The sequence below is a fragment of the Vigna umbellata genome, chromosome 8, assembly GCF_029865625.1.
Source record: "Vigna umbellata cultivar VRB3 chromosome 8, Vumbellata_1.0, whole genome shotgun sequence".
In the NCBI taxonomy this organism is placed as follows: domain Eukaryota; kingdom Viridiplantae; phylum Streptophyta; class Magnoliopsida; order Fabales; family Fabaceae; genus Vigna; species Vigna umbellata.
In genome coordinates this window covers 29953253-29979419 of record NC_142172.1, presented here as the reverse complement: position 1 = coordinate 29979419, position 26167 = coordinate 29953253, and the positions used below count along the sequence as shown (strand labels likewise).

The 26167-nt window shown below is 33.5% G+C and overlaps 3 protein-coding genes across 3 annotated transcripts; 1 reads left to right on the top strand and 2 right to left on the bottom strand.

Annotated features, from left to right (window-relative positions):
- The first annotated feature begins 8775 nt into the window (after window positions 1-8775).
- Window positions 8776-11214, top strand: LOC124827675 (uncharacterized). Its single transcript, XM_047300785.2, has 2 exons — window positions 8776-9027; window positions 9404-11214. Exon 2 carries the CDS (start codon window positions 9442-9444, stop codon window positions 10966-10968), a length of 1527 nt encoding a protein of 508 aa, XP_047156741.1. The 5' UTR covers window positions 8776-9027; window positions 9404-9441; the 3' UTR covers window positions 10969-11214.
- A 2186-nt stretch (window positions 11215-13400) lies between these two features.
- On the bottom strand, window positions 13401-16454 carry LOC124827676 (heat shock cognate 70 kDa protein 2-like). The gene is made up of 2 exons (XM_088096568.1): window positions 16145-16454; window positions 13401-15310 (listed from the first exon to the last, which is right to left on the bottom strand). Exons 1-2 carry the CDS (start codon window positions 16356-16358, stop codon window positions 13578-13580), a joined length of 1947 nt encoding a protein of 648 aa, XP_087952694.1. The 5' UTR covers window positions 16359-16454; the 3' UTR covers window positions 13401-13577.
- A 3770-nt stretch (window positions 16455-20224) lies between these two features.
- On the bottom strand, window positions 20225-24221 carry LOC124827678 (putative ADP-ribosylation factor GTPase-activating protein AGD6). The gene is made up of 4 exons (XM_047300786.2): window positions 23327-24221; window positions 23151-23240; window positions 21000-21603; window positions 20225-20550 (listed from the first exon to the last, which is right to left on the bottom strand). Exons 1-3 carry the CDS (start codon window positions 24080-24082, stop codon window positions 21001-21003), a joined length of 1449 nt encoding a protein of 482 aa, XP_047156742.1. The 5' UTR covers window positions 24083-24221; the 3' UTR covers window positions 20225-20550; window position 21000.
- Window positions 24222-26167: the final 1946 nt, after the last annotated feature.

The window sequence follows — 26167 nt, the reverse complement described above, 5'->3', positions numbered from 1 at the left end:
AATGTGTTGGATATCATGTTCTTAGTTTTTATTGAGTCTTTATTTATCTTTTGGTTTGGTCATTTTGATTTTTAATCCATCTATGTTATATAGAGTCATGTTTAGTCCTTTTGTCTTTATTTCCAAGTTAACTTTTCAAAAATCACAAAAAATATGTGTCAACACCCAATTTTGTCCGGGTAAATAAAATTTATCACAAAATTAAATAAAAAAGTATAAGAATAAAAATTAAAAAAATAATACTATTTTTTTACTGTTTGCATCCCCAAATTAACTTTTAACCCTTAGCCCAGTGGCCCAAAATAATCCAACATTTTTTTACTTCATCACCACTATATTTTTCTTTTTACACCCCACTCTCCACATCATCATCCACACCACCATCCACATCACCCTCCACATCACCTACCTTTTTCATTTACTATTACATTTTTTATATATTTATTTAATTTTTATTTTTTTCTTAACTTTTCTAATTTTTCCACTTACTTTTTTTATTATATTTTATTTCACCTAATTTCTCCACCCACTTATTATATTATTTCTTTCACTTATTTTTCATATTAACTTTTACTATTTACTATATTTTATTTCCCTTACTTTCTTCACCCACTTTTTATATTATTTCTTTCACTTATTTTCCACATTAATTTTTACTATTTACTATATTTTATTTCACCTATTTTCTCCACCAAATTTTTATATTATTTCTTTCACTTATTTTCCACATTAACTTTTACTATTTACTATATTTTATTTCACCTAATTTCTCCACCATCTTTTTATATTATTTCTTTCACTTATTTTCTACATTAACTTTTTCTATTCATTTTTGTTATTATATTTTATTTCACCTAATTTTTCCATCCACTTTTTATATAATTATTTTTATTTATTTTCCACATTAACTTTTACTATTTACTATATTTTATTTCTCCACCAACTTTTTTATATTATTTCTTTAACTTATTTTCCACATAACTTTTACTATTTATTTTTTTATTATATTTTATTTCATCTAATTTTTTCATCCACTTATTATATTATTTTTATTCATCAACTTTCTTTCTTCATAACTCTATAAATACTCATACATTCTTCACTCCATTTACACATACATAATTACACAATATCCATTTCTTCTCTCTTACATAAAACCTCTTCATTTCATTCCAAAACTCTACTTCATTCTTCTCTCACACTTCACCATTTCTTAACTCCTCTATACACATTAAATCTCATATCACATTTCTACTCCAAGGTCATCTTCTTCACCTTCCATATCTCACAACTTATTGCAAGTAAGGTTTTTCTCCATCATTCAAATCTTCAACAAGGTACACATATTCTTCTTATTCCATTTATATATAAATTTTGAGCATTTTATTTTTATTTTATAAATTTATCTTGTTTTCTACCACATTTATTTTATGTTTTTTTTATACATTTGTGTGTCATAGATTTTTGAAGTCATCTTTCTTCCTTAAAAAAACAACAAATAAAAAATGGCAAAAAAATATATAAAACTTTTTAAAAAATAATAATATTAATAGTCATATGAGTACTCGTGCGATCGTATGCATCAGTTTAGTGTTCAATACGCAAAACAATAAAATAAACCAAAAAGTCGTATGAGTACTCGTGCGATTATACGCATCAGCCCAATGCTTATTACGCAGAACAATAAAATAAATAAAAAGTCGTATGGGTACTCGTTCGATCTACACATCAACCTAGTGCTCACTACGCAAAACAATAAAATAAACAAAAAGTCGTAAGAGTACTCGTGCGATCGTACGCATCAGCCTAGTGCTCATTATGCAAATCTAAATATTATATCAAAAATTAAAAATATATATAAAAAATCTCCAAAAAGCTAAAAACATCAAACTTTTCAAGTAATCATTCTGAGCCAAAACTACGTGATCCTTGATTCTCCATCAAAAGTAGAGATACGTAAGAGCAAGACTAGTCCTTGTCATGTTCACCTCCCAAAAATCCAAAATTTTCCTCAATTATTTTACAAATCAATTTCTCAAACAATTATCCAAACATATTTTCAAAAGAACTACATATCCCTGATTTCTCGCATGAGAATACGTAGGAGCAAGGTCAATCCTTGTCAGACTTCCTAAAATAAAAAATATTTTTCTTTTATTTGTATTGTCTTGCATTATTATTTTCGGGGAAAATAATCATTTTGAAAACCACAACAACTTTGCACATTTGATTAAAGGTACTGCCTTAGGGCAGGCGCTATAGGGTGCTAATACCTTCCCTACGTGAAACCGACTTCCGAATCCATAATTACTTGTTTCGTAGACCATGTCTTTATTTTATGGTTTTTTCGTAGTTTTCCAGAATAAACTATGGTGGCAACTCCAAACTCTAATTTTCAAATCCTTATTATTTTTTAAGAGTTTCGCCGTCTCCCCGTCGCGATTCCGATTGTGATAATATGTTTGAGCAATTTTTGAAATTGTTTCATTTGAGTACCTTTGAATGTTTTTTCTTTGCATATTTGAGTTCATATTTGTTGTTAGTTCATCAATAAGTTCATAAAATTAGGTTTCATATGTAAAGACCCAGAAAATAGAATAATAGAGTAGATAGAGGTATTAAAATAACTGAACTGAGCTTTTAATGTTGAAATGCACCAATAGTATAAATAGAAATTTCTAAACACTGAGTTCATTATCTTAAAACTGTTTATCTCTCTGGAACCACTATTTCCTAATTTCCCTCTCCCTTCTCTCTAGATTTTTTTACCCATAGTTCATCTATTCAGCAATCAGGGGGCATCTGAGTGATCCTGGCATCACAAGCTTCCTATTCCCTCGATCAATTTTGTGTTTAGAGCGGGTAAGTGTCATTCCTTAAATTCTCGTGAATTTCTGGGATTTCTGGTACATGCAAGAAAACTTTGTTGTTTGCATGTGTTTAACAGTATTCTCTTCCCCTTTCTAACTTCATTTTGGTCCTTTGGGTGGTCTCTTATCACCAATCGGTGAACTATAGGTATTCTTAGGATTTTCTGGTGTTGAGAGCAAAAATTTCTGAAGTTGTTGAGCTAAGGGAAGCTAGTTAATTTAATTTTATGATATTATTATGATTTTGATACTGTGAATGCTGTTTGAGGTTTGCATGTGTATGGAATTGTGTTCGGTGATGATTGGGTATGCCGAATGGATTGTTAATGTCTGTGATCATGTTGTTTTTAACTTCTGCATATTTATGTTAATGTGTTGAGTGAGTGGTGAGGAAGTGGAGTAGTGAAATCGGAGAATTTTGATCCGGTGTGAAATTGGTCAGTGGGGAGAGTCTAGATGAATTGTTTAGGACTTGTTAGAACCCTTAAGTCATTCAAAACTGTACCAAAAGTAAGAAATCTGATTTTCGATCCTTGAGTTGTTGATTATGTAGATTTTGGAGTGAAATCTGGTATGAATTTCTTTAGGATGATGTTATAAAGGTTTAGATATCCTTGGATAGGTGTAATTTGGTATATGATTCAAGTATGGGGGATTTGAAGTTGGGAAAAATATTCAGTTTTGGTAAAATTAGGTGTTGTTCATAATTCTGCAATTATTCTGCAGAATTATGCAGAATGCTGAGAGCGTTGTTGATCGCTCGGTCATAACTGAGTTCGGTCTCTATAGAGTCTTACCATTCATGATCGTTCGGTCTTAGGTGAGGGTGCGATCTCTTTGTAGCATTCGGTTTCTTAGTAGTGTTAGGTCTTGTACTAGCGCTCGGTCTCGGTAGTGCTCGGTCTTGGTAGTGCTTGGTTTTGTACTAACACTCGGTCTTGGTAGTGCTCGGTCTTGTACTAGCGCTCGGTCTTGGTAGGGCTCGGTCTTGGTAGTGCTTGGTCTTGTATTGGTGTTCAGTCTTAATTGTGTTCGGCTCCTTCTGGATCTTCTGTTAATGATCGTTCGGTCATGCTAGTGTGTTGTGAGTATTTTCTTGTTTGGTCTTTTTCGTAGGTTATATTGATATTTTCCGTTCGGTCGTACTCAGGGGTTGTGTTGTTGTCGTTCGGTCTTCTTCTACTAAATGATGTTCGGTCTTTAAATGTTGATTTCACTATTTGACTCTGATTGATTATTATATTTGCAATGATTTACTATGTAAGAGAAATTGTATTAATATTTAAATAAAGTATGATGTTCCAATTGGTATGAAAGAGAATTCCAAGGAGGAATGTCTCAGTGATTGGTTATCAAGGTGGTGGTAAACTATGAATATGGACAGCGAAATCCATAGCGTTCATCCTTACATTCTAATGATTACCAAATCTCAAGTAGAAATGGGTAATTCATGTCGTGAGAATAGCAGGAGGTCCTAGTCTAAGGGAAAAGACCTTAGGTGAGGTATAACGGGCTAACCTCGTGTGGTAGCTGATGGGTTTCCAGTTTCTACACCCACGAGTGCACGAACGGCTAAAGCTACATATTCATACTAGTCCGGACAGTCAAGTTAAAGTGGTCGGGTCAATATATGCTTATATGTTTTACACATGTTGTAAGAATATCCTATTTGCTTGTTTGAATTGTATTTTCCGCATGAATATTAAATTACACTAGCTTACCCTTGCTTTTTTGTGGTTTGTCTTTCTATGTTGTTTCTCTTTTGCAATGATCACCTTAATAGTGTGAGCTTAGGGATGCAGTCTTTTCAATTGGAGCATCTGAAGGGGGAAAGTGAAGCTTATAGTATAGGTAGTTATGTTTGTTCTTCAGGTGAAAATTTTTATTCATCATATTTGTAGTTCTTGTTTTGTCTTTATTCATGTAATGTTCATTTTAGTAGTTGTAGATTACTAAATTGGGATGTTACATCATATATGTCTGGTTTTAGTTTCTTACCATATTTTGATTTTAGTAGGATTTTTCTACCATTTTGTATGCGTGACCTTATAAACTTCTAAAAGCACATTTGAAATCAGATTTGTGGTATGTAGTGTTGTCTTTTATGTTCTGAAAATTTACAAGAAAAAGAAATGACAAGAAGAAAAAAGAAAAAATAACAAAAAAAGTACAAAAAGAAAAAACAAAAAGTAAAAGCAAAAAGCATATGCATGTACCATTTCCACCAACTTTCTAAGCACTTTTATGTTGATTATGGATTCTGTTTTACACATTTGGAGTTGTCGTTTTTACAGCCATGTCACTTGCAATTGGTGCTAAAAGTATGGCAATAGGTAACCATTTGCACAAAATTTGCTAAGGACAAAAAGCACCATAATTTTGTCTAGTAATTTTTTGTTTTTTTGTAATCTATTCTAGAGCAATTTTTTTAGGGATTTCTTTTGTTGTGTTGCACCTTTATTCTTAACCATTTAATTACTTTCTCGTCTCTTTTTTAATCATGGTTTTTCACCTAAAAATTATGTTTGAAAGAGCCTTGTTAATTTTGACCTTTTCTTGCTTTATTCCTTGGCAATCTTGCAATTTTTAGTGGTGTTAACCTCTTTTGGTGTAGGTTTTAGACCTTGTGGTGAGCCAACATCCTTAGGGTAGTATCTTAGGTGAAGAAGGCCTCGTGGTAAGCTTGAGGTATTGGTTGAGGACAAGAAGACAAGAAGACAAGAGAGAATAAACACTTGGTGAGGAAGAGTGATTTGATTGTATTTCTTTTCCTTGTAAAATTGTCTTTGCCTTTCTTTTGGACTTGTAATATTTGGCCTTGTTAGGATGTGTCCTAAAAAGAACATTATACTTTGATTAATTGCGTTTTGTAGTTGGTAAGTGTGAGGGAAAAAAAGTTATTTCTAACTCCACCATTATGCCACATAGATTAGCTTTAATTGATTTCCTTAATTGTAGTATCTTAGTGTGTGTCTACTTGTATTTTAAGTCTAAGTCCCTTTGAGAAGTAGGGTACAAATGACTTAAAGTTATATTTGGCTAAGAAAGACTTAGTATTTAAGTAACCTTAGTGATTCACCTCTCTTTCGTGGAAGTGAGCATAAGATCCTTTTGTCTCCTTAAGTCTCTTAAGGAATTTTATTTGAAATACTAAGTTCGTTTACATAATCCATTTTCGAAAATCTTAAAAGTTTAGAATTATTTGTGAGAAAAAATTTCAATTTTTTTTTTAAACAAATGAGTTTTTATAGTAGCTTGCATTTAAGTCATGGTGAGGATGAGCTACATTATAAAGTTAAGAGTGACATTCCATTCTTTGGTGAAAATACTAGTGCATTATCATACCTAGCATAGGAGAAAAGAATAAAAGAGCTTCATCCATTCTTCGTTAGACATGGTAGATATCATATATTAGTTTATGCATTTTTAAGCTTGTAGGACATGCAAGTGAATGATGGAAACAAAGACAATCTAAGGTTGAGAGAGGTAGAAAATCTTCAATTAAAGATTGGTGTTACTTGAGAGCATGCATGAGAAGAAAATGTGTTCACTCTTCCTTTGTAATAAACCAAGAGCAAATATGTGAGATGAGAGAACTCATTAAAAGGGGAAAAACTTTTCTAAAAAGTATAGAAGGGTTCTTTGAAAGAGAAGATGAGTTCGAAGAGAAAGTGAGAAATCTCTTGAGTGATAAGAGAAAAAGAGAGATTCAAAGAACAAGAGATGAACAAATGAAAGAAAAAGAGAAGAAAGAAAGAGTTGAAAGAAAACAATATCTTGCTACCTTAGAAGAAAATCTTAGAATTCTTAATGAAACACAAGAAAAAGGCCAAGAGGATTTAAGGAAGATTAATAAAAGAAGATAGGAAGACAAGAGAAGGAAGAAAGAACAAAGAGAGAATGAGGAGCATGAGAAAAGAGAGAAAGAATAAAGAGAGAGAAATGAGCAAGTAAGAATAGAGAAAATGGAGGCGGAAAGAAGAAAAGAGTATAAAGAGAAAAAGATAAAAGAAAGTAATGAGAAAGAAAAAGGAGAAAAAGAAGAGATTGAGAGAAGAGAAGAAGAGGAAGAGTATTAAAGCCTCTACCACTCCCACAATTAAGGTTGAGACTAAGATGATGAAAGGAGTATTCCAATCCTTGAACATTTCTAAATACATCCAACCATCTTTCATAACTCCAACTTTTACGTTTGAAAAATTTTCAACTTCTTTTACACCTCCCATTATTTTTAACTCCTTAAATTTTTCCAAATCAAACTTTGAGTTGATCTTACCTTCTAGGATACAATTAATTAAAAGTAAACACAAACAATTTTGTGGAGTAAACCTTCAAAGTTTTTAAGTAAATTCTTTTGAAATTAACATAAGGTATTATTCAAATCTTTCATCTAGATAGATGTTGTTTGTGGCTCATACGATTATTGGATTTGTGTTTGATGACACTTACACATGGATCTTTGATCCCGGTGGAGAGATATACAAACTAACCAATAATAAGAAAAGGGATTTTGTCATAAAAGAATATGAAGATTTGAGGACAAATCATTTTCAAAAGAAGGGTATGATGGCATATACCTAAAAGTTGACTCTTGTGTTAGAATGGATAGTCTTTCAAACTCATACATCCAACACAAGACAAATAAAAGCTTTAAATATGCTCTTACTCTTTAAGACTTTGATCATTCATTTGATTTACGGTGTATCATTCTTGGGAACTATATTCTTCATTTACTCACTATCATAACACTTGTTATAACTTGTGTTATAAGATGGGTATTTGACCCTGGTAGAAAAGAGACATAATGACTCCAAAGAAGATGAGGAAGTTTGCCTTAGCCCAAGTTAAAGATTTGAGGGCAAATCATTTTCAAGATGGGGGATGATGGTATATCCCTAGCCATGGTCAAACATATACAAGAAGAGTTGAAGTCATCCATGAAGATGGCTTAAACTCTACCCTTTGGACCACCTTTGAAGCTATCATGGAGCATAGCTTGGAGTAGTATAAGTTTCTTTAGGCCATGTATTTTGGTCAAGTAGTGTAGGTTTCTTTAGACCATGTATTTCGGCCAAGTAAGTAGGTTTGTGATGGTAATGCTCTAATTAGGACAAACCAAATCTAGAAGCAACCAAGCCATATGTTCATGGAGGCAAGGGGCATAATTTGGTGGTGGAGAAGGTAGATGATTGCTCATGGTTTTGAGTGTTTGTATGGTGTGGGATTATGTGTTTAAGGGTTCTCTAAGAGAAATTGGATCAACTCTTGGAGGAAGGTGGCTAGAGGAGGCCATTTGGGTTATTTTAGCCTAGTGTGACCTTAAAAGAGTAGTATGACACAAAAATGGTTAGCATAACTTTACTCTAGATCAAAGGTGATTATATGATAGAAAGACACCTCTATTTATGGGTTAAAGTGTCTCGAAATGAAAAAAAACTTAGATCTAAAAGAGCCACTTTGGTTGACTTGGAGAGCAAAGAGAAATCATATCCAATAAAAGAAAGATAAGTGACAAAAATCCTCTCAAATGACAGAATGACATATTTACTCTAATACTCTATTTTCTAAGTTTTTACAAAATTAACGAAAATTAACGAAAATTAAAAAAAATTAAAATCTTAAAAAAAACAAAATAATATTTAAACCTTTGTCGGGGTGTTAAAAGATCATTTGTATTAAAACTGACTGAAGAAACAGAATATATTTTCTCTAAGAGAAGAAATTAAATATATATAAAAAATCTTTGTTATTTAATTTTTATCTAAGCTAATATTTTGGCCGTTAAAAAAGAAAAGTCTTTTTCGAGTAGTGATGGACAAAGGAAGGCAGGCTGGTCCAACAGGCCCGGTTCACTGTCAATGCAGGCTTTAGTTTAACCTACGGAACCTGTTTCGTGGTTCTTGCTCCAGTGAGACGCTTCATTACGTTTCTGCTTCTTCCTTTCTCTCTGTTTCCTTTTCACACTCACCGCCTCACCAATACATAGTATTTTTTTTCTTTTTCTTTTCCTTCTTAAAAGAAAAAAAAAGGAAAAAAAAAAAAAGAAAGAAAAGTCTAGGGTAGAATTCAATGGTATGGCTGACACGATGGAGAAGACCACCATCTTAGCCATTGCTGCTTCCTCATCTTTTTCATTTTTCGATGCTTATTGCCAGAGGTACTCCTTGAAGATCTCATTCGATTTTCTTTTCGGGTGTCTCTAATTTAAAATTAAATATATTTTGGAAAATGATTAAGAATTGTAGTTGTGTAAAAAGATGTATAGTTTCAGTTTTGAAATTGAATCCATGGTAAAAGGTAGGATTTTTATGATTGATAGCGTTATTGGTATCTTGTATTGTATGGTTTAATTTTTATTTTTCTTTGGTGGGTGTGTTAGGATTGTGTTATCTTATTCGTAAGCTAGGTTTTTTTTAATAAAAGAATGGGAATGGAGTGTTTGATATTGGTTTGGGGATTGATATGAATGATGACGGTGTTTATAAGGTTGTTTTGTTCAATTGTTTTTGAAATGACAACAATGAACCGACCAGAAGCAAAACTCATCAAACTGATGAGGTAGTTCAATCCAATGGGTGGTTCACTTCTCACATGTTGTCTTTCGATGGAATTGGAGAATCATCATCCCTCCACACTCTTGTCCATGGATTCAAGTGCACCTTCTTCTCATCAGGAACTGGATCTGGATATGAATGGCAAAATCACACTCTCATGTCCACCTGATATCAATTTGCCCCTCTCGGTTGAGCGCAGTCCCCCTCCACAGCCATGGAATCCTGACCCTTCTGATACAGTGCTGGATGTTGGTCTTGGTGGTGCTCAAGGATATGAGGCTGAGAGCTTCCTCCAACTCCCAAAAGTTGGAAGGAAATGCGCCAAGCGGCTTGATAGCATATGGGGTGCTTGGTTTTTCTTCAGGTTTTACTTCAAGCCAGCATTGCTTGAGAAGTCCAAGGCCAAGGTTGTTAGGGACAGCAATGGTGTTTCAGGGTTCGATAAGTCCGACATCAAGCTTGATGTTTTCATGGTTCAACACGACATGGAAAACATGTACATGTGGGTTTTCAAGGAGAGGCCGGAGAATGCTTTGGGTAAGATGCAGTTGAGGAGTTACATGAATGGGCATTCCCGTCAAGGGGAGCGTCCATTTCCATTCAGCGCCGACCGGGGTTTTGTTCGGTCCCACCGTATGCAACGAAAGCATTACAGAGGGCTTTCAAATCCTCAATGTTTGCATGGCATTGAGGTTGTTCCAGCACCCAATCTTATGAATCTTGATAAGGATGAGCAGAAGAAGTGGATTGAACTCACAGGCCGTGATTTGAACTTCACAATCCCACCAGAAGCTAGTGATTTCAGTTCATGGAGGAATCTTCCCAACACAGACTTTGAGCTTGAGAGACCCCTTCCTCTGATCAAGGGTATTCCAAATCCCCATCCAAAGAAGCTGCTTAATGGATCTGTGCTAAATTTATCAACTCATCTATCTAACATCGGGAATGGTGATGGGATAAACCTGTCTTCTTCTATTAGCAGCAAGAAAAGGAAGGACTTTTTCTTATATGGGAATGATGAAGAATGTTGCTTGGCAGTTAATCCTCCATCTGATCGGATTCCAGATTTGGTAATGCACCCAAGCGAATCACTTTGGCTGAATGACTTCAGTGGGGTGATGAAGAATGTGAGTGGACCAGTTACAGCTTCAAAAACTATTTATGAGGATGAAAAAGGTTACTTGATCATTATCAGTCTGCCATTCGTTGATCTTCCCAGTGTGAAAGTTACTTGGAGGAATACAGTCACTCACGGCATCATAAAGGTTTCTTGTGTGAGCATATCTCGCAAGCCATTTATCACCAGAAACGATAGAACCTTCAAGCTTACAGAGCCATTGTCAGAGCACTGCCCTCCTGGAGAGTTTGTTCGTGAAATCCAACTTCCAACTCGAATTCCTGAAGATGCCAACATAGAAGCTTACTATGATGGGCCAGGTTCTGTGCTTGAGATAACGGTGCCTAAACTTCTTCCAGGATCTGAAGAACATGAAGTTCGTGTTTGCCTTCGCCCCAATGTGGCCAATGATCTCATGTTAACTTGATTTAGGCACTTACTAAAAAATACATGGCTATTTCCAGCATGGTCCGATATTCATTGTTCTACTAAACTTTGTACCATACTGTTCATTCTATAATACAAATGTATTTCCATATAAATTTTTTCCTCCACTAATTGCTCTGCTTCTTCATTGTAAGCAGTCATGTATATTCTACCATCCATTCTTTAATGATAACCATTATTCTGGCCTGCAACTGCAATTGCAGCAACATGAATACTTTTCTAATCACTGCAACTGCTGCTGCATCTTGCAATGTCAAGAATCATGGTGTAGCAGCAACTGTAATTTATAATCACGGCGATGCTAGTATGCTTTGGATATGTGGGGTCCTATGCTTCTGAATACTGGTTTCCTTTGCTATCGTGTTCTCTGATATTTCATTCATTGAAATGTGGATTTTTCTTATGAAGGTTTTGACGTGGTCACAGTGGAAACCAGAATTTGTTTTATGTCTAGATGAAGGTGATGAATTTCAATTTTTGTTTTTGATGTTTGTGATGAATTTGAACCTTTAAGTCTAGTTGAATCCATTACTTTCAGCTGGGGTAAAATTTTGGTGTTGTCATTGACTCTGCAACAAAAGCGTAACCAGTCATTATTGAATTTGTAAATTAGAGCACGGATAATCTCATCTTTATTATACTCCTGACCAACACCTTGTTTGTTTCAACTTTATTGTATATAATCTTATCGATATTAGATTTTCTTTAACTTAATGTCTTTCAGCTGTCATTTTTCATCTTTAATTTTAAGATATATTTTAGTATTTTTAAAAACTAACAATAGTAAAAATACGAAGAAATTACACTATCACCTTTTTTAGGCTATGATTATAAAAAATAAGTATTTAATTTCCTTATGTTTTTTATCAAATTATTCATTCACATTTCTTATTTATGAAGATATTATTTTTTCTTATGTGTTTAATAGATGTCATTCACTTTTTATTTATATTTTTAATAAAGTGATTTTTTTTTATTTTTATAAGAATTAAAAGTTAAAGAATTAAAAAAGATTATAGAAATGTATTTATACTGATTTTTTTTATTTATACTGTATTTTTTTTATTTTGAAATGCCATGTTGATAAGAATTAAAAAATGAAGTATTGAAATATTAGAGTTAAAGATTATAGACAAAAGTTAAAAGAAATATTTTTATAATAAAATAATATAAACATTACACGTTTAAATGGAATGTTTACTTAAAAGATATAAGGTATGCGTACGAGTATTATTTTATTAAAAAATTTATTTGACACATTTTAATTACAATATAATTTACATAATTAAAGTGAAATAATTATTAAAAATTAAGTAAATATGTATGCTATAGTATTATACAATGAATTTCTTTATTGGCTGAAACATTTTTAAAATATTTTAATTATGGGTATTAGCATATAAAGTACTCTTTAATTATGGCATTTTTGTATCTTACAACTTTATGGTAAATGAGAGTATTCCTTAAAGGGCATTTTAGTACGCGTCTTTAGCATTTAATTTTGTATTTTTAAATGTATATAAATTTCAGATCCAAAGGGCATTCCTTAAAAAAAATTCCAACTATTTGGAACCACTCTTTTCCTTTCATATTTACTTGTATATCATTTTGACTTCTTATCCCTTTTAATCTATCTTATTAAAATAGTTAATAATTAAATAGTATTATTTATATCAAGTGTGCTATGATTGTTCAAATATTTACTATGATTACAAATAATATATGTATTAAAATAGTTAGTATAAATTTCATTTAAATAAATGTTATCTTCTGTATTACACGTACTAAAATACTAATGACTATAATTTTGCCGCGAAAACATACAGTAGTTTTTTTTGTGTATCAAAATTTCATATAAAAACAAAATTCTAATTTAATTTTACATATTTAACTTATACTAATTACTATAAAGTCTAATAATTTTGCCGCGAAAACATACAGTAGTTTTTTTTTTTGTTTGAAGCAATACCTCATTCTTATACTTCTTTTGTTCCTTTCCTAACATACCCTCTCCCTTTTTATGGCTTTCACCTAAATAGGTATAGAAAATTATTATTCTTACTCAGATATTTATTTTACTTAAAAATAAGAGGCGATAGAATCTATAATTTCGTCAAGAAAACCGAATTTTGTCAACGTCAAGATATTTTCAACATTTGTAGAAATAAAATGATCATAAAACAAATTAAACTTTTGCGTTCGTAAAAAAAGAAAACAACAAATAAGGATATTAAACAAAAATTTGAGTGTCAAAATACCACGATTTTAGTGGTTATCAAGTTGAACACAAGGTCGGAACAAATACCCTGCTAACATACTGTTTAATTTAAGAAGGAACATTCTCTGAATGTGATGCCTCAGTGAAAATGTACACTAACTAACTCATCTGAGAAGGTCTTAAGTCATCCATAATGAACCAGAACAGAGAAACCGTGATCCGTATTATAAACTCACAACAAAACATGATAAATAAATACTGAACAACCATAACACAACACAAGCTTAAAAGCTTGTATGTCTCAACAAATAAAAGTTAAACGATAATCCAAAAACAAAATACTTCAAATCAAGCAGAGGCATTAACTAAATTTAATCTACTTCCTCAATCTTTGGACCAGCACCACTTCCACCAGCAGGCACATCATCGTCCATTCCACCTCCCATGTCTGGACCAGCACCTCCCTGGTACATCTTGGCAATGATAGGATTGCAGATGCTTTCCAATTCCTTCATTTTGTCCTCAAACTCATCTGCCTCTCCAAGTTGGTTGCTGTCCAGCCACTGGATAGTCTGCTCAACAGCATCCTCGATCTTCTTCTTGTCAGCTGGGTCAAGCTTTCCTCCAATCTTCTCATCCTTCACAGTATTCCTCATGTTGTATGCGTAGTTCTCCAATGCATTCTTTGCTTCTACCTTCTTCTTATGCTCTTCATCTTCAGACTTGTACTTCTCGGCCTCTTGCACCATCTTCTCAATTTCATCCTTTGACAACCTACCCTTATCGTTGGTAATGGTGATCTTGTTCTTTTGGCCAGTAGTTTTGTCTTCAGCAGAGACATTCAAGATACCATTGGCATCAATGTCGAAGCACACTGTGATTTGAGGAACACCCCTGGGTGCAGGAGGAATGCCCGAAAGTTCAAATTTACCCAGCAAATTGTTATCTCTGGTCCTTGTTCTCTCACCTTCATAAACCTGGATCAAAACACCTGGCTGGTTATCAGAATAGGTTGAGAAAACCTGTTCTTTCTTTGTTGGGATTGTAGTGTTCCTGGGGATCAAGACAGTCATAACCCCACCAGCAGTTTCCAACCCGAGAGAGAGTGGGGTGACATCGAGCAGGAGAAGATCTTGCACCTTCTCGTTACCCTCACCACTCAAGATAGCAGCTTGTACAGCAGCACCATATGCCACAGCCTCATCAGGATTGATGCTCTTGCAGAGCTCCTTCCCGTTAAAGAAATCCTGCAGAAGTTGTTGAACCTTGGGAATTCTGGTAGAACCACCAACAAGAACAACATCATGGACAGTCCTCTTGTCCATCTTAGCATCTCTTAAACACTTCTCCACTGGTTCCATGCACTTCCGGAAGAGATCCATATTAAGCTCTTCAAACCTGGCACGGGTAATGGTGGAATAGAAATCAATTCCTTCATACAGAGAATCAATTTCAATGGTGGTTTGGGCAGTGGAGGACAGAGTTCTTTTTGCCCTCTCACAAGCAGTCCTCAACCTCCTAAGTGCTCTGGGGTTGCCACTGATATCCTTCTTGTTTTTTCTCTTGAACTCCTGAACAAAATGATTCACCATCCTGTTATCAAAATCCTCACCTCCGAGATGAGTGTCCCCAGCTGTGGCTTTCACCTCAAAGATACCCTCTTCAATGGTTAGCAAAGAGACATCAAAGGTACCACCCCCTAGATCAAAAATCAACACATTCTTCTCACCAACGCTGGTAGCCTTCTTGTCAAGACCATAAGCAATAGCCGCAGCAGTAGGCTCATTGATAATACGCATGACATTAAGACCAGCAATAACACCAGCATCCTTGGTAGCTTGACGCTGAGAATCGTTAAAGTAAGCAGGGACAGTAACAACAGCATTTTTTATCGTAGTGCCAAGATAAGCTTCAGCAATCTCACGCATTTTCATAAGTACCATAGAAGAGATTTCTTCAGCCGAAAACTGCTTATCTTCACCCTTGTAGTTAACCTGAATCATTGGCTTATCACCGGGTCCAGAAAACACCTTAAAAGGCCACAATTTAATATCACTCTGAACAGAGGCATCGGTGAACCTACGACCAATCAATCTCTTGGCATCTGTAAGAGACAGAAAGAAAACATATAAGCATGTGCACTGTAATTCACATTAACGAATACAAGCCACGGTCTACTCTACAGTAAAAGGAACGACTAAATACTAAAAAAACCCGACCTGGACCAGGACATTTCAATAGCCGAATTTTAGGGAAAGTAACGTGAAAACTTTACTTAGTCAAAACAGTTAAATTATGGTCAAAATGAAGGTCATATCATATGTGAATAAACTTTTCACAAGCACTTGATATTTAATTTCCCTTCCAAGTCAAAAACCACTGGTGCACAATCCCCAAACATCAAAGTTCTCCAATGAAAAAAAAAAGTGAAGTATATATGCTGATTTAATTTATTAAAGAAACTCAATTCCCTAAACAAATTCATGATGCATTCAAATCACGGACCCTTCTGAACATGTAATTTTCATCAAAAACACACATTCGTTATACACATGCCTTATAATCTAACAGGGGCAACATGTGTTCAAGTCACGACTACTACAACACATAACAATCTGCAGTAAGAAAAGGTGCGCAAGATAACTCAATTATCGTTCAGTATTCAGCACTAGAAAACAGGAACAATATCCATCAAAATCGTATCACGCACAGCAAAGTAAAGATTTTACAGGCACATGCATAGGCAAACTAAAAATAAAAGGAAAAATATGAAAAAAAAAAGTAAAAAAAAAAAGCTAAAAAGAACTGTCCAATCCAAGTCACGCACACAAGCAAAAAAAACAGCATAACACCAACAAGAACATTTACATTAAACATAAACATGCAGTAAAAATGAATCTTGGTATCATAGCTATACGACTGAAGGAAAAGAACTTACCAAAAACGGTGTTAATAGGGTTCATGGCGACCTGGTTCTTGGCTGCATCACCGATGAGACGCTCGGTGTCGGTGAACCCGACATAAGACGGCGTCGTTCTGTTACCTTGGTCGTTGGCAATGATCTCGACGCGATCATGCTGCCAGACACCAACGCAGGAGTACGTGGTTCCAAGATCGATTCCGATGGCTGGACCCTCACCCTTGCCGGCCATGCTGAGTTTGATGTTGTGTCGGCTGATGAAGAAAGATCCGAGAGGTTTAGAACCGCGGCTGGGTTTCGAAGTTGAGAACGAAGAGGGAGAATAAAGAGTAAGTGTGGGATATATATATAGGAAACATTTCTCCTTTGTTAGGGTTTGTGAGTCCTTTTCCAGAATGTTCCAAGACCTCTTAGGAACCGTTGGATGTTGCTAACAGTGTTTGAACGGTTGTAGATTTGAATTTTTCCTGGCGGACTTCGACTTAGGGAACACTTTTTCACTCACTCCTCAAAACAAGGGTCTTTCCTCACTCTTTCATATCATGGAAACACGTGAGGACGGAATTAAAAGGTTTTACATTATTGTGCATGCACATTTTTTTTAATGACAAAACAATAGTTATTACAATTTAAGAAAAAAATTAAAATAAATAATATTATAATAGTTATGAAAAGTGTGTAGATAATAAAAACAGTAATAAAAATAAATCACATTAATTTTTATAAGGTTACTCTGGATAGTATTTTAAGAAATGGTAAAATTGACAATAAAGTTAATTAAATTTAAAAAGAATTATAAAAAAAGTATATATAAAATTTGAGAAGTGTTTTGGACCGATCCATCTGGCCCGTCATGTCATGGGTATACTTGTTCTAAAACTTATAAGGATTGTGAATGTTTCACTTCAAATTGTTGTAAATAGTGAGCATGGTTCTAAAGGCCCAACAACATGTTATATGCGGTCGAAATCTAGGACAGCGAACAGAAACATAATTTTAAAAATAAAGAATTTAGAGACATTATTATAATTTATTTTAAAAAACTTTAGAAAAACCATAAGATAAGAATGTGGTATGCAAGATTAGATTTTTAGTCTAGATTTATAGAATAGGTATTAATATCTATTGTGTGTTTGTCTTAACATTATTCTTAATTAAATATATATTTATTTATTTCAAAAATAAGAATAAAAGGTTGCACAAAAGAACTACAAATATTTTTTGAAAATTTTGGACTATCAAGTATTACCTTGTTGTTACATATCTCTATACAAAAGGGAAAATTAAGGACATCATAGTTCTAGAATCGAACTTTTTCTTTGAAACTGCTGATATTTTTAATTTTGAAAATATATTTATTTCTTTGGTATTTTGAAATTGAAAAACAAATGTCTAAGTACTAAGATGATCGAGTACTAATACTTTTATTTGGGATGTTAAATTATGTGAGCAATCACACAAACATCCAATCAAAAAACATATTTTTGAATTATTATGAAAAAAATGAGATATTGAGTACTAGAATGATGTAAACTGTCGCACAAATATTTATAAAACCTAGGAAAATTAGATATCTAGAAGATGTAGTAGTCATGAGAGTTGTTATTTAAAATAAGAAAAGAAAATTATTATAGAAGTAAAGGGTAGCATAGTTGGTTAAGGCTCCTTATTATGGATTAGTGGTCATGTGTGATTATTACCGTGTGCATAATATGTGTTAAAGTATGAATGTGTTGTTGTGTTTGTTTAACTATAATTACAAGTATTTCTCTTAAGTCTGATCATAGAAAAACATAAGAAGAAATCTTTATTTTTGTACATTTTTGGGGATGAAAATTGTTTTTGGTGGGATGAGAGATTCTAGAAATTTTAATAATTATGAAAAATATAAAAATGTGGTTAACTATTTAAAATAAAAGATAAAATAGGTTGTTATTTTTATTTAAAGAGTTTGTTTCAAACAGCTCTTCCTACACTAATATTTCGTGTTTGATGTTGTTTGTTAAACTTCAAAACTTGGGTTGCTTAAACAATCTACTCTCTAAACGATTTTTGTCTCAACATAAACAATTGTTTAGGATTAGATCCAGGAATAAATGTGTGTAGTTATGTTGACTAAGAAACCAAGAGTGGTGTTAATACTCGTAAACAAGAGTGGTGAGAATACTCGGTGAGATCCTAGAGAGACAAAATTTGTGTAATCTTAAAAAAGATTAATGGAATCCCTTAAAAGTTCTTAAGAGAGAACTTGACGTAAACATTTTTCGTTTACTCATCTTATAAAACCCAGACGTTTTATAATAGTTATACATTTTCCTTACACGTACTATTCATCTCTAGTGTTTTTCTTGTATGTTCATAAAAACTATTAAATAAAACATCATAAATTTTGATAATATGTATAAGATCACTGAAAAACTATACAAGTTTTTTCATAAGATAAGGAACTACTACACAAACATCAAACTAGAATGCAAAAGAGGCGCTCAACGATGTTATGCTACCTCTCAATGCTCAACGCCATATCAAGAAACAAACACTTCAAATTTGTGATTTGCGAAACCAAAGACCTGCTCAGATGATAAAATTGGTGTTCCTGACTACTTTGTTCAAAAACAAAACTTGCTCAAATGGTTAAATTCTTAGTTTCCTCAATCACCACAGCCTAAACACAACCAACATTTAGTTCAAGTAATGAGACATACCATACAAATCAGCACTACAAGAAATCAAGTTCAATATACTAAATTCAATAAAAAAATATTTAACTCATGTACACTAAAGTATCTAACTTCCCTTACCTAACAAATGACCAAAAAGCTCTGAGAGTCCTATGACCGCTTCACATGCACAAAAAACTCAATTTGCTCCTATAAATGACAAAAACATGATCAAGACACACCATTAAAACCACTAATTAGCAAATAATCTTATAAAAGACTCAGGTATCACATGCAAACTAAAATCGTTTACATACATAAAAAACACAAAATCCTAAAAAAAATAAAAATCAACTTATTCTTTTACAAAAACTGATTAACTAAATTGAATATCTCATCTTATTAAAAAAGTTTCAATCTTTAAATAAATGAACATATAATTAGAATATTTAAAAAAAAGATAAAAATTATAAAACAAATTTAAAAAAATATATGATTTTAAATAATAATACTCATTATATAAATTCTATTTGTTTTTTAAATTTTTAATATTAAAATAACAATTCTGATATTTTAAAACATCATATCAGTTTTAAGAGAGATTCTTTAAATTCTTAACATCAAACACTATTTTTTTGAAACGTAAACTTCAAACATCTGTTTGATGTAAAAACTACTTTTAAAAAAAAATGCAAATATTCTTGTTACTGAAAAACAGAGTATTTACATTTTTACTATATTAAAACAATCTTATTTTAAAGATGTATACACTTTTAAAATTGTATATAATTTTAATATCAAAATTATTAAAATAATACAATAATACAATATAAAAAATATATATAACTTTGTAAAAGTTATGTAAGTTTTATTTTTAAAAATTTATTATTTTGCAATAAAAAATTTGTTTAATTAATTAGTTAGTTAAATAAAAAATATTTTTTTATCTAATAAAGGATAGAAGTGTCTAAATGACATCGAAGAAAGTTCCTCCATATTTTAATGACGTAATAAAGACGTGGACCTTTGTTTCCATTTATAAGAGAAAATGAGTTCAATTTATTAAAAAATAATTCATAACTATATAACTAAAATCAACTTGTAATTGATATATTCTTCGTTCCTTTGTATCCTTTAATTTCCTTTGAAAACCAAATTAAAAATAAAATGTTTTTATTTTTCTCATCGTATGTAAAAGATAAAAAAAAATGCTTTAACACAAGTTATTGTTATGATTACCAATTTGTTTTTACCATTGCATAAATAATGATGAATCCCTTCCACCAAATACTGTTCTGATAAACAAAAATTGAGGTTAAAGAGCAAAAAGTGAAAACAAAAAGAATACCTTAATTCATCATTGGATAATAAAACAGGCGAGGGAAGGGCATTCAACATGGAGGAAATAAAATTATTAGTGAAAAATTAAGAGGCTATAAATCAAAACATTTCTGACATTTCCTTGTCACAATCATGTTTAATCACACTTCGCAAGTAACAGTGCTCTTTAAGAATTGACACTTAGGCGATTAGCCCTTTCTTTTGGATTCTAAATCTCCAACTTAGTCTCCCAAAAAATTATATATGAAAAAAATTACAAAGGGGGGAAGGGTACGAGAAAGAAAGGGGAAAATAGAGTTGCTAAAAATATAATAACCTTCATTGCGCGGCACCCCAGTTTGGCCGGTGCCTGCGACCAATAAGAAACTACAATCTCTCGTCAAGGAAGGAACAATCATGAAACTGGTACAAGTCCAATTAACCCTGGTCAAGAAGGATACCAAATTATAATCTGTTTCAAATTATATACTTTAAATCGGTGGTAAATAAACGTAAAATTAAAACAATAATAAAAACACGATAAAACTGCTAATTATAATTTCAATGTAAGCATGCTAAGTGTGTCCCCTCCTTTCCACAATTCACATAAACAAGTAGCATTCGTTAGAAGTTTACGAAGTTCAGTACAAATCTGGGTTAAGAGGGACGATTGTTCAACAACCAAATGAGGAGATGGTAGAATCTGAGCAATTCAGAAAAATCTCAAGTACTCAAGAATCGTTCACAGACAATTGTAAGGGGTATTAAGAATCAGTTTGAGAAAAAGGTTAGGATTAAGTCAACACATTTCTAGGTAACTATAAGCCATGAAAAAAAGAGAGTGAAAATTTCCCATGTCTACTGAGAGATATAATGAAGCCTAATGTACGGACCTTAGAGAAAGCCTCCCTCTGTCCAAGTGCCATCTGATTTTCCATTATGACCAAGACCTTTCTTATTAGACGCACCTTGGTACAAACTATCAAATCCATCATCTTTGGCATTATCCCAGCCAGCCCAATCATCATTATTATGAGGAGCTGATCCTTTAGCTGGTTCTTGCTTCCTAGAATCTGTTTGTTCCCAATCATCCCAAGAGCTTGAGTTGTAGGTGCTAGACTGCCCACCTGATGAATAGGGAGTTGATCCTTTAGCTGGTTCTTGCTTCCTGCTACCTTGGTGATCCCAATCATCCAAAGAGCTTGAGCTATAAGTTTTATATTGCCCTGATGAAGATTGTTCTCTTCCAGGAGCAGAATTCGAGCCTTTGTTCTGTTGGTTAAAATCCTGATAATAACCATTTCTATCACTCTCATTTCGTTGCCAGTTATCAGTCTTCCAGTTTGTATCATCTTTAGTGTACTCCTCGATCTTCTGGGAGGCAATGGCCATAACTCCTTTCATTATGCCCCAAGTCCTCTGTCCAATCTCTGATGTCTTCTGAGTGACAACAGTGACAGTTTCATTAACCTTGTGATCATAACCACCTTCCTTGACCTGAAACAAATAGTATAAAGACTTATTGGGGCTAAAAAAAATGGAAAAAAAACCTTGCATGGTTGTATCTAAAGCAAGAAACATTGACCTTTTATTTAATAGTTTACACATTTTCATACAGGTAAAGAAACTATAAAATGAGCTGATAGGAATGTGCACATTTCCTTGGCCGAACAGAACCAATAGATGAATGATCATGAGCCCTAAAATAGGAGTTCAAGAAATTTCTTTACAGAGCTGTATGCATTTACATTAGTGATTTAAAGTTTCTCGAAACAGCAATGCAATTCAATTGTCCGTCTATTATTTCCAAAAACTTACACATCCACATATAATATAACAAATCTGATACTCAATAAAAAACCGACAAACATTTCAAACAGTAAATGGACCCACAATCATGGTTCCATGTGCCCATTTGGTTAAAAATTGAGTAGAATAGATACTAATGAAATTGATTGGGAACTGAAAAAGAGACATGCAAAAATTAACCTAATCCACAAATTGTTGTTGGAACATTTTTTTGTTAGAAAGTAGGAAAAATGATAGCCCACATCCTCAAGAACGCAGTTGTGAACAAGTGACAGTCAGATATGCTAGCAATCAACTGAGGCACAAAACTTGCCAAGTGAAATTAAGCTTCTGAGTATGACACGTCATATGTAGCCTATTGCCAATAATTTCCATATAAGGTAGCAAAATGATGTCTTGAGCAGTTACATCCCAATAACTAATACAAAAAAATGTGGGCTGCCTTTTGACGAGTATGATCATAGTTTAAGACACTTATGTGACTGGAATACAAAATTTACTGTCCGTACTTGAATCATATTTATATGCCCCAAGGAAATAATATCCTTTCAACTGGGGCGAGAGGATAGAGCAACATAATGCCATGATGAACATGACAACATGAAGGGAGAATTTAGTAATTCCACAAACGTGCATGAATATCTATTTTAAAATCATTTTGGACATTTACCAGTTTTCATCCATCTCATATAACACTATCAACATCATTTGGCAATCTCAGCCGCCCAATTATTATTTGCAATCCTCAGAAACGAGGCCAAATTGAAAGCACCAAAATTACATGAAAAATATTTTATTATTCATGCTGCTCATACACCAAGATGAACTTTTCAATTAATAAGAACAATACCAACTATATACACACAGAAAAGACAATCATTTATGTCTCAGTTCTTTGTTTAGTTATTCGTACAGGTCAAGAGGATAAAAGGGGTGCCTTTTGTTTAAAATAAACTACGTTTAACTTCGGAAGAAGTAACACATCGAAGCAATGCATGGTTGGATCATCTTCAACATAAGTTCCAAATAAACAAACATATTTGTTGGTCGGGTTTTAGAGTTTCTGAGACCATTATTGTGGCAGCATTTGCCACAATTTCCGGCAATATCAAGGGTTGCATGGTATAGGCGACCAAACTGCAACCGTAATTTAGAACATTCACTTCGTGATAGAAAAAAAAAATCTTCATTGGCAAGAATCATACAATGCAATGCAGAGAGACGAAGCAGAATACCTTTGAAGTGATCTCCTTCGTGCCCGCCTGAACAACATTAGCCGCAGACTGAGCAGCAGAGGCAGCAACCAAAGATAATTTCCCAATACCCTACAATTAAATACTACCTCATTAAATAACATGAACCAATTTCTCAAAACAAACTAAAACCGGGGAGTTAAATCAATTCAATTCACCTGCGAAACGACAGATAAATAATCGTTTTGAGCATCGTTCCTCCGCTGAGGCGGCGGACTGGACCCGAACCCTACGTACTTCCCTCCCTGCGACGGCGGAAGCCCCTCAGGCCGCGAATCGTTCTCCGCCATCTTCCTCGCGAAGAAGCTTTCCTTGTTCGCCGCCGAGGCCTCAAGCTGCGACCGCGTGATGTCCTCCGTCGACCTAGACCTCGCCGGCACACCCGCGCCGTTCAAGCTCCTGAAGTCCCCAGTTGACCTGCTCCGGATGTCCGCCGAACTCCCCCCGTTGTCCCAATCGTCCCATCCCCCCTCATTAGCTCTTCGCGTCTGCGTCAGCGGCGGCTTCCCCTTGCCTGCTACGAGGTTTTCCTTCACTACCGGCGGATCGCGCCAGGGACGACCGTCGGCGATGGCCTGGATCCGATCGCGGTAGACGGCGGCGGCGTTGGTGTTGTATTTAGTAACGATGTCTGTCTCCTTGGGGATGGAGTACTGAGCGAGGAAGGCGTTGAGCTTATCGTTGCCGCCAGCTTCCATTTTCTTGATCTGGACTTCGGACCAGGAGTCCATGGTGACAGATCGGACGAAGGAGATGTGAACGCCCAAGCCACGGTGCTTGCCGGAGCACTCCAAACACATGAAGACGCCGTACGAGACGGAGGCCCACTGCGGGTTCTTCTGGGTGCAGTCAACGCAGATCTTGTTCGCCGTCTGTGATTGGAGGTCCCGCAGCCGCCGCGACGCCGCCGCCATCGAAATTGGATATGAAGAAGAGAAAACCTAATGCGGAGAGCGTTTAGGGTTAGAGAGAATGGATGAATAAAGTGAATCGCACCGGTAAAGCGTAGAGTTGGTGAATTGACTCGGTGACTGGTGCCAGCGCCAACAGATGTTTATCCCACTAATCACGGTTTACTTAACTACAATTTTTTACTTAATCTTAAATACCACTTTTTTATTTTACAACTAAAGATACTCTTTTAGAATATAATTATTTTCATTTCCATATTCATCGTAATTAAGAATGCATTTGGCTATAAGACAAAAGAGGTATTGTCTTATTTTGCTTTAATTAATTAAAAAAATATACTATACTTGGGAAAATATCTTTTATTTGATTGATTTGAACGGATAAAAAAAATATATTATAATATTTAAGTTATGTAAATTAAATTACTTTGATATCTTTTTTGTCTTTAATGATTTGATGGTATTATTTATATTTTTTTCTAATAAAAATGGTGCCGTTTATTTATTGGTTTTAAACTAATTAGAGAATAATGCATGTTCCATTTTTTATTTCATTTCATTGAAGTTATTTTTCTCGATGTGGATCAGACTTTAGGATTGCGAAGAGAGTTTTACCTGCAAAGTAGTTGCTATAAAAACCTGGAATGTATCTAGTTTTACCTAATATAATCCTTGTGTGATAGGGAGAATCAGAGCTACATTTTAGTGTTATTAATACGTGTAACAAACTACATTTGTCTTTTATCTCTTTTTAGAAATGTAAATATAACTTTTAAATACTCTGATATTGTATCATTTTAATTAAAATTAATATTTATATGCGACAATTAACTATAATCTTAAATATTTTCTTAATTTTAAAGATCTCATAAATTAATTTTAGAAATAAAGATATAATTTATTTCCTATAATTTTTATAAGTCATTATAGATTTTTGATAATTTAATTCTTATAATTTTAAAGAATTTAAAAGGCTAAAATAATATAGTTTATATAGTTTTAAATAATTCAAAAGGAACTAATTTTGTTCAAACCATTTAAACAATTTACTTTTATTGTCTAAACTATATTTTTAAACAATTTTAAATATTTACTCACCATAGTAAAATGGCTTCATTAATATAAGTTTAACATTTTTAAAATTAAGAAAATAATTTACTTTAATTTTTTTCAAGATTTTAATGAACAAATAAACACCAAATCAAAGACATTAATATATTACCTGAGGTTGAAATCACTAAAATTAACCATACATTCAATTTTAATAACAAAATGATTTAAACACTATTCAATTTTAATAACAAAATAAGGATGATTTAAACACTACCCAAATTTTAACTACCCAAATTTTAACGCAGATTTGTATATTTGATAATGTTTTAACAGTAATTTTGAGAGAACCAGAGGGAATGAATTTTTTGTTCATATAGGGAGAAGACTCACTTTCAAAAAATTCTCTAACACTAAATCAGTAAAAGAATTTAAGATATTTATAAATATAATGAGTATGAATAATTGTGAAATGTATGAAATGAGTATTCTTTGAAAAATATTATGTGTTTTTATAGGATTAACATGCATAATATACTTATGTTCTTATTAGAATAATACTTATAGCCAAGTTGTTTATATGGATTGGTCCTCTAGCCGAGATGTGTAGGTAGATTGACCCTCTAGTTGAATTGTGTAGGTGGATTGTTCCTTTGGTCGAGCTTTGTAAGTGGATTGGCCCTTTGAGCGAGCTCATCGAAAGTTGTTATGTAAGAAGAGTCTTCCAACTTTTGTTGTGGACTTTAGTATAACTTTATACTAGGTTGTCGTCTTAGGCATGCTCAGTTAGGTGATGTCGACTTTAGCAGTCTTTGCTTAGTGCTGCCAACCTCAACCAATGCTTAAATGCTATTGATTTTAGGCGAGCTTCGTTTTTATGAGGCCAACTTTAGGCATGCTTCTCTTTTGATGTGGTCAACTTTTATGGGTGCTACCAGTTTAGGCAGATTTTGATGAGTTGATGATGATTTTAACTTGTTTCTATACTGTTATTTCACTTTAGGCAATCTTTCATGCTTTAAATCCTCTCAGCGCTTG

Excerpts from the sequence above, each read along its gene's own strand:
- LOC124827675 (XM_047300785.2), top strand. The coding sequence starts at position 9,442 with ATGGGTGGTTCACTTCTCACATGTTGTCTTTCGATGGAATTGGAGAAT.
- LOC124827676 (XM_088096568.1), bottom strand. The coding sequence starts at position 16,358 with ATGGCCGGCAAGGGTGAGGGTCCAGCCATCGGAATCGATCTTGGAACC. Across the intron at positions 15,311-16,144 it reads CCCTATTAACACCGTTTTTG|ATGCCAAGAGATTGATTGGT; the intron begins GTAAGTTCTTTT and ends TGTCTCTTACAG.
- LOC124827678 (XM_047300786.2), bottom strand. The coding sequence starts at position 24,082 with ATGGCGGCGGCGTCGCGGCGGCTGCGGGACCTCCAATCACAGACGGCG. Across the intron at positions 23,241-23,326 it reads ATTTATCTGTCGTTTCGCAG|GGTATTGGGAAATTATCTTT; the intron begins GTGAATTGAATT and ends ATTTAATTGTAG. Across the intron at positions 21,604-23,150 it reads CGAAGGAGATCACTTCAAAG|GTCAAGGAAGGTGGTTATGA; the intron begins GTATTCTGCTTC and ends TATTTGTTTCAG.